This window comes from Neoarius graeffei, chromosome 11, assembly GCF_027579695.1.
Source record: "Neoarius graeffei isolate fNeoGra1 chromosome 11, fNeoGra1.pri, whole genome shotgun sequence".
Classification (NCBI taxonomy): Eukaryota; Metazoa; Chordata; class Actinopteri; order Siluriformes; family Ariidae; genus Neoarius; species Neoarius graeffei.
Genome location: NC_083579.1, coordinates 63203038 through 63218535, shown reverse-complemented (window position 1 = coordinate 63218535; position 15498 = coordinate 63203038). Strand labels below are relative to the sequence as shown.

Here is a 15498-nt window from a genome sequence, read left to right as displayed (position 1 = left end):
TTGATTTGATTAAAAAACTTTTAAGTTTGTGGCTGTAAGGTGGAAAAATGTGAAAAAGTTCAAGGGGTATGAATACTTTTGCAAGGCACTGTATGGAGCAGGTTACTGTCACTTTATTTTTCCTTAAAATGTTTCTGATTATTTAAAATTTGTCTTGTTTTTTTTTTCCATCACAAAAATGTGCCAGTAATTGTATGTAGACTTTTTATATCCACTGTACATAAAACAGTGAAAATGTATTAATCCTGTTACATACAGTAAGATCAGTGTTTGACTTCACTTCAAATGGAAATCCGTTTATTTAAGATGAAGCATTCAATAGATAAATGTGTTAGCACAGTTTGAGACATGGTAGTCTCGCTTAAATTCCCAACAGAGAGGTTTGAACAGTGAAAAAATGGAAATACTCTGTTATTGAACTCTTTAGTTTTTGACATTCTGCAAGACATGTTGGGCTGCAAGAAAGTCCATGATTTGACATTGAATTAACCTCGAGGTGCAGGTTAAATTGAAGTACAGGTCAAGTGCCTGCACTGTGCACAAGCTTTTAAACCTTTAATGATGTATAATAAGGCACTGTGTGAATAATCACCTTTGCTGAAGTTTTATTTAACCAATTCAAGGCAAGAGGATATTTGTATTCAAAAAGAAAATGTTATCCTTCGATTTAACCTCTGTTAATATTGCAGGGTTTTGTGATGTGCTTTTATCTTGTTTTAATTTTTTTGTACATCAGATCATTTTTCACTTTTAATATGATATAGCACAGTGTTTCCCTCTAAATTTACTGTTGTTTTTTTTTTTTTTTTTTTAGCTGTTGCAGGACCCCTTCCCGCGGCTCCAGTTGCTGGGTTTCAGTCACGTGACTTTTCTTAGCGGTTTTACTGGAAGTGAAATAGCTGATGGTCTAAACGGCTGCCATAGTGCAAATAACTTATCAGAATACGCTCGTAATCTAGAAGCCACTGCTGGCTTTAGATCTATTCAGAAGATTGCTATGTGCAATGGAATCGACCCCTACAGTCTGGGAAAGAAGGATTTGTCATACTATCTCGAAAACTACCCTTCAGTCGAGTTCCCCGACATCTCGAACTATCTGGTGTTGCAGACGTCCTTCTACACCGCAAAACAGATGAAAGCGTGGAAGAGTATGGAGGCTTACAACTTTTTTGTATGTGGCTGAATAAAGGAGCTCGGTATCAAGTCGCTGCTGAATGAATCCTGGATTGTTTTTGCCCGTGCAAGTATGTTTTTTTTTTTTTTTAAGCTTTTCGTTCGCATCTTTACAACGAAGCGCTGCAAGTTGAAGTGTAAACAAGCAACAGTTGGCTTGATTCTCACTTGTGTTGGCTCTTATCTCTCAGGTAAATCATTCACAAAGATCATCAGAAACCCCTTTAAAGACCTGGATCTTAGTTAAACAAGACGGAGGCATGATCACGGCGCATTGTAACTGTACGGCTGGGGAAGAATTTTGTCGCGACCTTCAAGCATATGGACTTTGTGAGGAGTGAACAAAGAAACAGCTGGGGACTTTAGCGCTTCGTGACTAAAAAAAAAAGTACCGTAAAATAACGACACATTGCAAGAAAAGTACTTGGAAAACACTTAGGACATAGCTGAGAGGGAAATACAAACCTTTCACCAAGTGATCACTGCAAACTCGAGCGTGCTTCGACTCGGCTCCCTTTGATTTCAGTGAGAGGTACTGAGCTTTGTTAGACCACCAGCTAAAGTTTTGAATAACTAATGAGGCGGATGTGATGTCACGTGGAACCCAGCAATTACAGAGCATTTGGACCTGAATAAACCGCTAAAGGAGTCATATTTAGGTCTTCACATTTATTTTCGAACAATAATTGGAGCAAATTTTTACAAAAGAACTTTTTTTTTTTAAGAACGGAACAATTATTTTAAAACAATTTGTTTTACAATTGAACATTTCTTTCACAAATCATTTTTTAACAAGTATTAAGAGCTTAAAATTGATTTCTAATTAGAAAGTCAGATAGCTTCTTTCTGTAATTTGTTTACACTCACCTCTCCACTGCCGATCACTACTCTGATTTATGTGTTGAGTGAAGAAGTACAGTCGTAGACTGACTGCTCATTTGAATAACGTAAAAAAAGAAGTCATTTTCTATGGTTAGCTAACTTGAAGATGATTACAAAGTTATCTCATATTCCAACATAATCTTACCATACATGTCAACCTTTGGTCAATCAAACCTGTATAACCAACCTCCAAAATCCGTATTTCCCTTATAAAATCCGTATAAGATGCAAATTAAAATAATTTACCTAAAATTTGAATGATAATTAACAACAATATATCCCAGTTACTTTTTATTCAATATTAATAACAATAAACCTTCAGAATGAATACAAAGCTCCAATGTTTGACAAAAACACAAAGTGTTATCAGCGTAGTTACGAAGGAAATACTTCGTTGTTTGGAGACAGGTTTCACCGAGCGGCTATTATGCACGAGACTTCATATTAGCCACAAAGTCAGGAAAATCTGTTTGTAAAATTACGTTATAATGACCAAATACAATGAAAAGTATTTTTCCAGTCTCACCTGTGAAAGGTAATCCCATGTGATCTCGTTTGGACGGTAAACCTGTTGGTACAGTTAAACGCAGCATCTTTAAATGAGGCATCTTTATTCTCGGCTACTGTCTAGACGCTATACCAGAGACGGTTGAAGAATCTCCACTTTGCCACATCCAATATGACGGCGAGGATGACGTATGATTCTACGCAGAAGGCGGAGTCTATATGTCTATGACTTCCCGGTTGGCTGGATTCTCGCAATGCGGTGTGCGCATGATCAAAAGTGGAACGAAGTCTTGCTACCACAAGATAACGCGCGATTTCATAAGACTCTTTACTGACTGTCTGTGGTGTACAGTACGTTTGTAAATGTGATGCGCTCTTTTATCATCGTGGGAACTGATTATAGCTGTAAATAAATATTGAAGTTTTTTTAAAGAATCCGTATAACTTTATTTATACGCCCGTATACTACGTTTATTGAATCAAATCTGTATAAAATACGGACATTCCGTATAGGTTGACATGTATGTCTTACTGTGAATATTTGTAACGTAACGTAACCGAACTTAATATAGAGTGTGTCTGAAGACATCACTCACACTTTGCAAAATTTTTTTTATTATTTATTTATTTATTTTTTAAATGTCATATGTCCTCCATCTTTTGCCGCTGAGGGGGTTCTGACATTGCTAACTGTTGTTTGAATCATTTTTGAGCGCATGAGAGGAGAGCGAAGTAGACAGGGAACCGGCAGCTTAAGGAGGGGATGTTTCTGCATGGTCCTAGTGCCTGCATCCTCTCATGTATTTGAGCAGGTGCTCTTTCCGTGTGGTCCTAGTGCTTGCACTCCTGTTTCTTTTCTTTTTTGAGGACCTTAAAACGTGTGTGTCGCAGGTGGGGACTTTCAGGGGGGCATCCCCCCAATATAATGGTAGGGGAAACACTGTAGCAACCAACAAAATTCACTTGAAAAACAAATAAAAAAAAAAACTTACAGTAACCTGGTAAGTATACCCCTTTTGCTTGTAAGAGAGCACTCAGTCTTTGTTGGGGTAAAAGTCCACCATCTTAGCACATCATGCTTTGGCAATTTTTTTCACTCTTCCTTACAAAAATTCTCCAGATTTATCAATTTGCAAGGAGATCCCCTCTCCACAGCCCTTTTTAAGTCATTCCACTGGTTTTTCGATAGGACATATCGTAAATCTAGACTTGGCCATTCCAAAAATGTTCTCCTCTTCTTCTGAGGCATTCCTTTTTTTTTTTTTGACTTGTATTTGTGACCCCTCACCGAATCCAGGGACACATGTCGGCCGAAACGAATCCGAGATAATCGCAAAAGAAGCATTTTTTTTCGAAATTTGTGATTTTTGTTTTTTTCCATCATGTGCAAGTTGAGATCTTGAAGAATGCAATCAGTATTTCAGATAATAGATTGTTTTGTTGGAAAAGCATACATTTTTTGTTGCAAATTGTCTCGTTTTTGTCAGGACTGTAGCCTGCTGGGGGGTGTGGGTAAATTACCATATGGGCCATTCACATGATGATTTAAGTCTTTTGTTTTTTTTTCCGCGAATCAGCTGTATGATACGGGCTGAGCGCATGGCTACTTAACTGCATACAGGCGTGTGATTTCACTATGGAATGAGTGACTAAACAGAGCGCAGAGGAGCTGACACACCGCAGAGCAAACAGACACACGGTATTTACATCGGAGATAACCATTTCTAGCAAAAAAAAGTCGCAACCTCGTTTTCCAGATTGAATGGAATACTTGAATGATCGGATGATACACGGACCGTTCTAGGATTACATTCCATCGGAGGCATTGGTGTGTGCAAGGCGCCGTTTCTCTTTCTGATGGGGTAAGTTTATTAATATCTAAGGCTGTGTGGTTATTTTTGCATGTAACGGAGAGTGTTGTGGTTTGGTTAAGCCTAGGTCACAACCGGACGTACGATTTTTTGGCCGTGTGATTTTTGGCGTTTCCCAAATTGCTGCGTTTTTTTTTTTTTTTTGTTCACGGAGAAAGACGCACATTGGCCGTAAGTTTGTCTTGCAACCTGAAAAAACCGTAAGCGCCCGTAGAGTTTGTTTGACATGACAAAGAACCTCTGCGGCTGGTCTGCGGCTCGAAAATCAGCACGTCACACGCGCGCTCTCGTGCTTTTCACATGCGCGCTCTCGTGCGTTTCATGCGCGCTCTCCGTGTGTTTCTTGCGTTTTTTGCATGTAGACCGGCCATAGGAGCACGGTACGGCTGGTTGTGACCGAGGCTTTACATGAAACTAGCGTTGTGTTAGTTGTGTCATCATCGTGCTATCTTTTAATAATTTTAAAACACAGCAAAACGACTTAACAGTTATACACTTACTTGTTCGGTGTTTGTTGCTGATGCGGCAGGGATGCTTGGTACGGACCCAGGCTTCAGTGACAGTTGATGTGCAAAACCTGCCCTGTACTGTCCCAAGTTGTGGAAACATCCATCAGGAAAATGCTTCCGACAAACATACACTGTCTTAGGTAGACTCGACGGCGTATTATTGAAGTAAATAAAATTAAGCCACTGCGTCTTCAGGGGCTCTCCCGTCGGCAGTAAAAACAGACTCTTTTCTGTGTTGTCACATCCATGTACAGCGCAATTTCCATGTTTCGCTCGCTTAGGTGATGCCATGTTGTGTCCTCTATGGTCTCCTCACTACAGCTGGGCGGGGCAATCCATACAGTGGGTGGGAATCCAAAGGGGGGGCGTGGGGATCATCTCCCTTGCTGACATAGTAAAGGGAAGAGCTTATCAACGCGCCGTTTTGACGCGCCATTCTCAAATGTTGGGCATAGTTTGGTTTACACATTATGAAATTTCTAGCCACTGGGGTGACTTAAGAAGGTCAGAGGAACTCATTTTAACGTTAAAAAACCTCAGAAAGTGAAAATTTCATGCCATGGGACCTTTAATTATATTTTATAATAATGATTAAAAAACTAATTACAATATATTTCATAATTATTTAAAAAATAATTTTTTTCCCGCAATTTTTTGTTATCGTCCCTCCAACTTTCTGAAGCCCCCCTAGCGCCCCCGGCGGCCCCCCAGGGGGCTGCGGCCCCCCCTTTGAAAACCACTGCTTTGGGTGATAAGGTGTCATGTATTTACGCCAAACACTTCTTTTAGATTATGGCCAAAAATTTCTGTCTTGGTCTCATCAGAACATAACACATTTTGCCACATGGTTTGGGGTGATCTAGGCAAGTTTGAGTGTGTGGCCTTTTTTTTTTTTTTTTTTGAGAAAGGACTTCTGTCTAGCCTTTTCCCCCCATAGCTCAGACATCTGAAGAATACAGAGATTGTTGAGAGATGTCACATGCAGAGAATGACTTGCCAGATATTCCTGCAGCTCCTTTAATATTGCTGTAGGTCTCTTGGAAGCCTCCCTGATAAGTTTTCTTCTTGTCAGTTTTGTATGGATGTCCTGTTCTTGGTAATGTCATTGTGATGCCCCATTTCTCCACTTAATTAATGTTTGCCTTCACGGTGTTCAGTGGTACCTTGAATGTTTTGGAAATGGTTTTGTACCCCATTTCTGATTGATATCTTTCAACGATGGAATCCTGCATGTGCATAGTAACTGGCTTGGGCAGTTGGATGAAACTAAGGTTTCAAGAAAATCCTACAGAAACAGCCGATCTGTATTTGGGGTTAATCAGAAACACTGATTAATGACAGGTGTATGATTTATTACTTTAGAGCATGATTTTGAATGTGATTGTGCTCACAATGAACCAGTCATATGCCATATTACACAATGTAGTGTGCACCCACAAGGAACCAAGTTATTGTACGTTTTTGCTGTTTTGTTTGTTTTTTCCCCCCTAAAGTGTTTCTGTTTGTTTTCTGCCTATTGTTGATTGCTATAGATGAAGGTGGAAAATGATCTGATGCGATTTATTAGCTCATCTGGCCATAAGGCCGATGAGCTATTGCCGTGGCGTCCGTCATCCACAATTCAGTTAAATCATATCTCCTCTGTCAATTCTCCATGGATTTCCATTCCGATTGTTTTGTTTGAAAGAACTCATCACTCTGCACAAAACTTGGTTGTTGTTTTGTCAAATTTTTTTTTCTCACGAATTAGTAATTAGGCAAAATGAACGCATTTTCCAGGCCGCTCACTAGAAGTGTATCTCTTCTCTCATTTCTCATCTGATTCCAGTTCTGATTGATGTTTTGGGTAGGCATCAATGGATGGATGGATGGATAAACAATTTGTTTACAGCCTTGTTTATTTTCAGTTAAATCGTATCTCCTCCCTCCCTCAGTTCTCAATGGATTTCAGTTCTGATTATTTTATTTGAAAGAACTCAACCTTCTGCACAACACTTGGTCATTGTATTGTCGATTTTTTTGCTAACAAATTAGAAATTAGGTCGACTTAATACATTTTCTTCTGACTAGAATCGTATCTCCTCTCTCATTTATCATGCGAATTCAGTTCTGATCGATGTTTTGGGTCGATCTTCTCTCAGAGAACAAAACTTAGTCCTTTGTTGATTTTCCTGTTGCAAACAGTTTGTCGTGGAGGTTGGTCTTCTCGCACATTGTCACATTTCAGTTCTGTTTGATGTTTTGGTCGTCATGGCTGTTTTGCTGGCAGGCCAGATGAGCGACGACGTTCTGGTCTTGATTTCATTTTTTTTACATCATAAAACCCTGCCATTTTAACAAGAGTGTGTCGACTTTGTGTATAATTTAAGACCATTGTTCCACAAAACATTGTAGGAGGCATCGAATCCGTCTTGTCCTGGCCTCAGGCGTTGCCTGCCCTTCATATCTGTAGACATGGCTTTGTGGTTAATTGGAAGAAGGAGAGAAAAAGAATGGTCTCCTTCACTAAGCTCTGAGGCTCTTTGTAAACAGAGTTTGCATTCATTTATTCTGACTTTATCCTTGCATGTGTCCTACTAGTGAGAGCGTTCTTGAGTGCGTTTCATCACCATATCAGTACTTCTGTTGTTCTCAGTTCAGCACGCCTTTGTGCTCGAAGGACACATTGCACAACTTCAGCATTCTGTTTCGTGAAACCGAGAGCAAAGTGCGCTCCCTGTAGACTCTCCTGTATCTGTGTGTTTTTATTAGTAGTCTTGTGAACTATATCATTTTTTTTTAAAAAGGCCATTATATATTATATTGTATTAATACTGGAGTTATTTCATTTTAGACAAAATCACTGTTCTTTCTTTAGTAAGAATAGCTTGAGCTGGTTAATGGTTGGTCCACCTCCAGAGAACACTGACCCACTTAAATAGAAAATAATTAGCTGCCATGCTATTCACACACCCCAGTCAGATTAACAAGGAACATTTTACGCAGATGATCACATATGTTCCTGCCATTTTTGTCACGCCATTAATATGCAGTCATTTCGGTGCTGTGGGGTTTTTTTTCCCCTTGAATTTCAAAATTGAAAACCCTATTAGCTGTGCACTGTGAATCATCTTCCTAATATGTGGTACTGATGTAGAGATGAAACGAGATGTCAGGGTTTTACATACAGTGAATATAATTGTTTTGAAAAAAGAATGAGTTGAAAATGTAAAAAAAAAAATTTTCCATCCATCTATCGCACCATATTTGGCTTTGTACAGGTGTGTGTGTACACTCACCATCCACTTTAGAAACACCTGTACCCCTGTACATTCATGCAATTATCCAATTAGTCAGTCATGTCGCAGTAGTACAGTGTATACAATTGACGGATGCAGGTCAAGAGCTTCAGTTAATGTTCACAACAAACACTGACTATGGAATGATTGTAGGTGCCAAATGGTCTGGTATGAGTATTTCAGAAACTTCTGATCACCTGGGATTTCCACACACCCACAGACTTCAGAGTTTACACTGATTGGTGATGAAAACACTTACTAGGCAGCACTTCTGGTGAGCGAGCTCAGAGGAGAATGGCTAGACTGGTTCAATCTGACAGGAAGGCTACGGTAATTCAAGTAACCACTCTTTACAACTGTGGTGAGCTGAAAAGCAGCTCATATCAGTTAGAATAGTAAAGAGTGGCTATTTGAGTTCCTGTAGCCTTCCTGTCCTCTCAAACTCGTCTGGCCATTCACCTCCTGGCCTCCCTCATCAGCAAGGCATTTCTGCTTGCAGAACTGCCATTCAGTAGATGTTTTTTGTTTTATGCACCATTCTGTATAAACTCTACAGACTGTTGTGTATGAAAATCCCTGGAGATCAGCAGTTTCTGAAATCTTCAAACCAGCCTCTCTGGCACCAAAAACAATGACCTGGTTAAAGCAGTGTTGTAGTCGAGTCACTAAACCTCGAGTCTGAGTCCAGTCTCGAGTCCCCAGTGTTCGGGTCCAAGTCATTAAAGAAAATTTTGAGTCGAGTCCGCTATTGATCCAAGTTGAGTCCGAGAACAAGACTCCTGTTGCTGCCTTTATGTGAAAGTGTCTCTGCTACTGTGTCGGACTAACGTTACTGCTCAACTGCCCCATTTTAGTTAATAGGCTACAGATAAAAAGCTTGTTCATCACTCAGCAAGCCCCGCCCACTATCAACAGGACAAATAACATGAGAGAGGGTTAACACTAGCTAATTCATCGGTCAGCAAGCAAGCTCCGCTATCAACAGGGCAATGAACATAGTGTGTCACTTCCTTCTCTGGGTGGAGTCTTGCCAAATGACGATTGAAGTTTGAGGTCGTCCCCGTCGTCTCCTCGATAGTTCTTCTACATATGGAACACATAGCAGTGCATTTTTCCCACTGCACGAGAAGTCTGTATAAGCAAAGAGGGCAATCCTAGGGGCGTTCTCTCCAGGCATTTTAGCGCCATGAACGTTAGTTTGTTCCTGAACATGACGTATGAACAGGTGACTGTGCATTCTCTTGCACAAAATTAGTATAAAAATTAATGTAGATATAAATATAAATATCTTACGCCAGATTATGACATGTTACAAGAAATCAAGAAAAAATCCGAGTCCTTGTCTCCAATTTACGAGTCCGAATGCAGTTAATGCACGAGTCTGAGTCATCAGTGCTCAAGTCCATGTCAAGTCATGTGTCCTTAAAATTGGGGCATGAGTCGGACTCGAGTACTACAAGCCTGGGTTAAAGTCATTGAAATTTCAGTTTTTCCTCATTCCGTTTTTCTATGAGAACATTAATTGAAGCTCTTGACCTGTATCTGCATGATTTTATGTGTTGTGCTGCTGCCACATGATTGACTGACTGATTAAATAACTGCATAAATGTGCGGGTGTGCAAATGTTACTATTTTAGTGGATGGAGAGTGTATATTGTGCTTGTGTGAATGATACCACAATAGTACCAACGTATGCTTTCATAAAGAAAAAAAAAAACTTTGCACAGCTCCCAAGCATGCTGCAGGATACGAGCATAAATGTATTAAAGCGTGCCATCAAGATATGAATTCTCTGTCATTACCTGGGAGATTCAGCACAAGATACCATCCAGAGTCCGGGACAAGTCTTACAGACTGATGAGATGAAGGCAAAAAGTTATTACAGGCCTGCTAGAGCTCCATCAAGGAAGATGTCTATCACTCATAGACTTCACTAAGTGCATATTTATAACCAAGTATTAAACATGAACATTTAGAGATTAATCTTATTTGTATCATTAAATTGCCTTAAAATGAAGAGGCCAGCTGTGTTTCATCCAAAATGGAAATATCCTTGAATTAACCCTGGCTTAAAACAGTGCCAAAGCAAAAAAAAAATGTGTCCCTGTGCGTCGATGCTGGAATGAACTGGCAAAAACAGATCATCAGAACGAGTTACTACAATAATACAGCGGGGCCCGACATTAACTTTTAAACCCACTTGCCCTGGGAGGCAAATGGGGGTTAATTTCCACTTGACCCCCAATATTATCACTTGCCCCCCCATTTTTGTGAGTACTACTTTTTTTTTTTCATTTAATTAATTAATTTATTTATTTTAGGAAAACCATAGAATAGTTGTGAATTGCAACATAAAATGAAGATCACGCATTGAGTTGAAGTTTGGTCTGGTTACTTTTTACTTGTAACGGGCAATAACAATTTTATCCAAAATAATTTTTCCTGCCTTAGTCTATTTATTTCCATTTCACATGCATGCAGCTGATGTAAAGTTCAGTGTGTTTGTGTAGAACTCTCTCAGACTGTAGGTTCATTACTCGATAATGTAGAAATCACATAAAATAGAAATCTATAACAATTTGTATGAAGAAAACAATAGGGTGCCAAGACTTTTGAACAGTACTGTGTTTGAGAATATTTATATATAGTTTTTTTTGTTATATCCTCCACCTCTAGGTTTAAAAAAAAACTGTGCTGTGTCATGACAAACAGGATAATGTTTGAGTTTAAAATTATTGTTTAGTGTGTAGGTTAGTTATGGGTGTTTTTTATACAGACCTGGCAACCTGTAACTGAATCAGTGCGGCTGGTCTGTCATGACGCAGCGCGGGTTTTTATTTATTTATTTATTTATTTTTAAATAAACCTAGAGGTGGATGATAGAACAACAACAAAAAAAACACCGATATATAAATATTTTGTACAGGACTGTGTTCCTCTGATAACAGAAACAAAGCTCCAGCTCTCTTTGCTCTTAATCTGTTCTGTTCTTTCAGGATTTATCGCGCATGTCACTCCTTGTTGAGTTTTTTATGCCCAAGTTGTTTTGAAACCAATCTGGGTTTTCTGTGTCGAATAAGGAAGCGACTTTACCTGTAAGAAAATCAAACACTTTCATGAAGGAACTAACTCGAATGCGAGCAGAAAAGAAATAAAACGAGATTCTTAATCAAGCTCTTCCATCAATCGTGAATTTCTCTGGAGTTTTCAGGCTGATATCCTCTCGTCGTATTCTTTAACCACTCATTTCCTCGTTGTTCTTGAAGCATTTGCTCCTATTTGTTAACATTTTTCTTGAGAGCAGGGAGACGGTAATACCTTTTATCTATTTCTCTGTTTGAACGAGCAAAAACAGCGCAAAAATTCACCACACTGAAGACAGATTAAGCCTTGCTTGCGTGAAAGACGGTGTCTGTCTGACCCCAGCTGTAATTATCACGTGATGCGTGACGTCATGCACAAGGGGTCTATAAACAGTACGCGTACCATATTACAACAGCGGGGGTATATAAAATAACTTGCAAAGCAGTAAATTAAACCGGGACTAAGAAAACAGCCAAGACATGATGGCGGATACATAGTGAGGGACGCTTTTAGGAACTGAAATAAAAGATCAAAACATCTAATTTTTGTGGTGCTAGTTCGTAATATATACTCATTCCAACTTGCCCAGTCAGGCATGTCGGGGACATTTCCCACTTGCCCAAATGCATGTTTCACTTGCCCCAGGCAGTCGGGCAGTCCTTAATGTTGAGCCCTGTACAGTGTTCAATATAATACAGTGTGATGATCTTTCTTTCTTTCCTTTTTTCTTCTTCTTTCTTCCTTTCATTTTTTCTTCCTTTTATTTTCCCTTCCCCTTCTCCCTCCCCTGTGTACAGTAAAGTGACCTTGGGATTATGAAAGGCGCTATGTAAATGAAACTTATTATTATTATTATTTTTTTTTCTGGCTTACTTCCTCAAGGGAGCGTAGAGGTTTACTGTGGAAGGCATTTTAGACCAGCGAATATTTGAATCCGTGCTAAATCACAGCTTTTTCCTTCGGGATGAAACATCTTAAACAATCCCATGTGTCTCTTTTGTAGATGTGTAGCCAAATCTTCGTTCTAATGAGACTGTTGACCTTCTGCTCTTTCTGGTACACAGATCTCTCCGCATATATTTGACGTTTTTTATTCCCCATTTTCTTCATCTTTTTCAGCTCTTTAGACACACAAACAAATGCTTTCTCTCTCTCTCTCTCTCTCTCTCTCTCTCTCTCTCTCTCTCTTTTTTTTTAATCATGTGATTTTGACACACTCTATTTAAATTGCTATTTGTGTTCTTTCTCTTGTTCTACAGAAATGTTGAAAGAATTGAACCAGCAGCGGCGAGTGAAAGAATTTACAGACCTGAAAATAATTGTTCAAGGCAAAGAGTTTGAAGTCCATCAAAATGTTCTAGCTTCCTGCAGCTTGTATTTCAAGGACATGGTTAAAAGGTTTGCCTCTCTCTCCTGTTGTTGATCCACTCTGTTCTTTTTATAGGGCACATTTGTGTGACTTCCTTTACCCTCCCATTCTCTTGCAGGTGTGAAGACTTCGGTTCCTATCACAGGGCCAGTAGCCATTCCTCCTGTCAAATAAATGAATGTGTATAATTGTTGCAAAAGGTCAGCACTTATCCTGCCCTTTCATCTCCATGCACTGAATGAGCAAATTTACATTTTAATGGGCAGAAAAAAAAGTTCCATGACTGGGGATTTTCTTTTTAAAATGTGTTGTAAATGTCAAACTTTATCTGACACGTTAGATTAGCTCTTCATTCTGCCTCTTCCCTTCAAGTGCTTGGAGTTGTAGTCGTAGCTGTCTGAAATTCCTCAGTTTCTCTATGCAAATTTATACACGGCTCATTCACAAATCAGTTAAATTCGCACCCTTTTGTTTTGGATTTTGAGACCGTTGTCTTGCTTTTTGAGCTTGCACACTTTGGCATGGTCACTTCAGCTGGGTAGAACTGGCCGGTAGTTTTTTGGACGGCGCATGTTGGAGGATGCATGCAAACAGTAACATGATCTACTGAGACATTTTATTCCTTTCGTTCATCAACCTTTCAAAAAAGTAGGTGGTACGACTTCACAGAAATGCTTTCACACGTCCCCACAATAGCACCAGACAGACAGATTAAAGCAAGCCCATAACCCAGTGTGCGTGCACACAGAGAGCCTGTTCAACCCCCGCAATGCATAGATGTCTCGACTGATATTAGCTTCTTAAGATGAAAAAGCGTTTTGAGCTAAAAGAGATATTGATTGTGAAAATGTTATTTTGTGATTCTTAGGATATGTGATAACTTGTACGTCTGCCCCTAAAAACTGTGTTCTGTAAGATGTGTAAGAAATGTATTCAAACCTTTGAACAAATATATGGAAGAGAGGAATGAAAAGATGCCCTGATTGGGGGGGAAAAAATCCTAAAGGCTGAATAACAACAATCCATCCATCCATCCATCCATCCATCCATCCATTACCGCTTAAGGCCAATTTATGCTGACAACCCAGTCCTCGCAGATGGCGTCTGCGTAGCCCCCCCCACCTTCGCAGACGCTCTGCGCGCACCTCCCAAAAATTGTGACCACCGCAGAAGCCTCGCAGACAGTGTCGCAGACAAGAGGGCTCTGATTGGTCCACTCTACATCCGCTGTACACGCACTTCTGCTTCCCTACTTTCCCGGTTTGTTTTGTTTTCACGACCGCCATTTTTAAAAACACGAGCGAAGATGGAGCAGCACGAAGAGCGGTTGATCGAGGAAGTGAGGAAGTACGTACATCTATACGACTCCAGTTCTAGTCATTATAAGTAACCGGAGGATAAACACTCCACTAACCACACCCACCAACTACTCCTAGCGATTTCGCGACTTTGCGCCCCCTTGTGTTGTGGCGGTGAATAACATCGTGCACGCCTATTACTCCCCGCTCAACGATAAATTACAACTGTCTGCGAAAAGCTATCTGCGAAAGCCTTGTCGCAAGAGCATGCAGAGGCCCTTATCCTGTGCAGGGTCGCGGGCAAGCTGGAGCCTGTCCCAGCTGACTATGGGCGAGAGGCAGGGTACACCCTGGACTAGTCGCCAGGTCATCACAGGACTGACAACAACCATTCACACTCATTCACACCTACGGTCAATTTAGAGCCACCAATTAGCCTAGCCTGCATGTCTTTGGACTGTTGGGGAAACCGGAGGAAACCCACGCAGACACGGGGAGAACATGCAAACTCAGCCGCAGGGCTCGAATGCAGAACCTTCTTGCTGTGAGGCGACAGTGCTAACCACTACACCACCATGCCACCAAACAACAATACAGAAAGACAAAAAAAAAAAACCTTGTAGCCCCACTTCATTTATTCATTCATTCAGTCATCTTTATTCAACACTTTATCATGTTCATGGCTCTGGTGGTTTCAAAGAAACAAGCACAGGAACACTGAGCATAAGGTAGGAATGGGATGCCAGACCATACACACACGTGTACCTAGGGGTAATTTAGTGTAGCCAATCCACCTACCAGTATGTTTTTGGAAAGTGGAAGGAAACCCACACAAATACATCTAAATCTCCACAGCGACAGGAACCCGAGCTCAGAATCAGGTTTGAGGACTCTGGAGCGAAATTAAAAAGAAATTTTATATTTATATATCGATATTCTCAGTGGTGTCAAACAAGGTTGCAAGCTTGCTCCCAGTATGTTCGGGATTTATGCTGTAGTTATGCTCTTTCTTGCTTTCCGAAACATCAGTACATCCTACAGCGTCAGAGTTCATTTTAGATCTGACTTGTTTGATCTTCGGCAACTGAAGTCTAAGACCAAGACGCTCACCAAATACATAAGGGAAGCCCAGTATGCGGATGATATTGCCATAGTTACAAATGATGGTACAGTGCTGCAACTTTTGTTAACCACTTACAATAATCTATCAAAGAAAACGGGTCTCAGAATCAACATCAGGAAAACAGAAACCATGCGGGTTGGTGAACAGGCCGATTTCTACGTCAGTGGTCACAAGCTGAAAAGAGTAGACTGCTTTAAATATCTTGGAAGCTATGTCACTAAAGACTGCAAGCTAGACGAGGAAATAACAACCAGAATTCAAGCTGCCCCGTGTGTGATGGGAAGGCTGAGAGATAGAGTACTTCGATTGTAGAGACCTCACAATAGAAACGAAACTCAAAGTTTACAATCAGTGCGTCACACCTTTATTACTGTATGGAAGTGAGACCTGGACACTGTATAGTT

The 15498-nt window shown here is 40.2% G+C and overlaps 1 protein-coding gene across 4 annotated transcripts in view; it reads left to right on the top strand.

Moving 5' to 3' along the window:
- LOC132894566 (kelch-like protein 29) overlaps positions 1-15498 on the top strand; it is a 291177-nt gene that overhangs the window by 148692 nt on the left and 126987 nt on the right. For all 4 annotated transcript variants that reach the window (XR_009655658.1, XM_060934564.1, XM_060934563.1 and 1 more), the window contains one exon: positions 12564-12702. Coding sequence is in view for 3 of the 4 variants with exons in the window: in XM_060934564.1 (XP_060790547.1) it covers positions 12564-12702 (139 nt within the window). In the remaining variant the exon portion in view is untranslated. The remainder of the gene's footprint in view (positions 1-12563; positions 12703-15498) is intronic.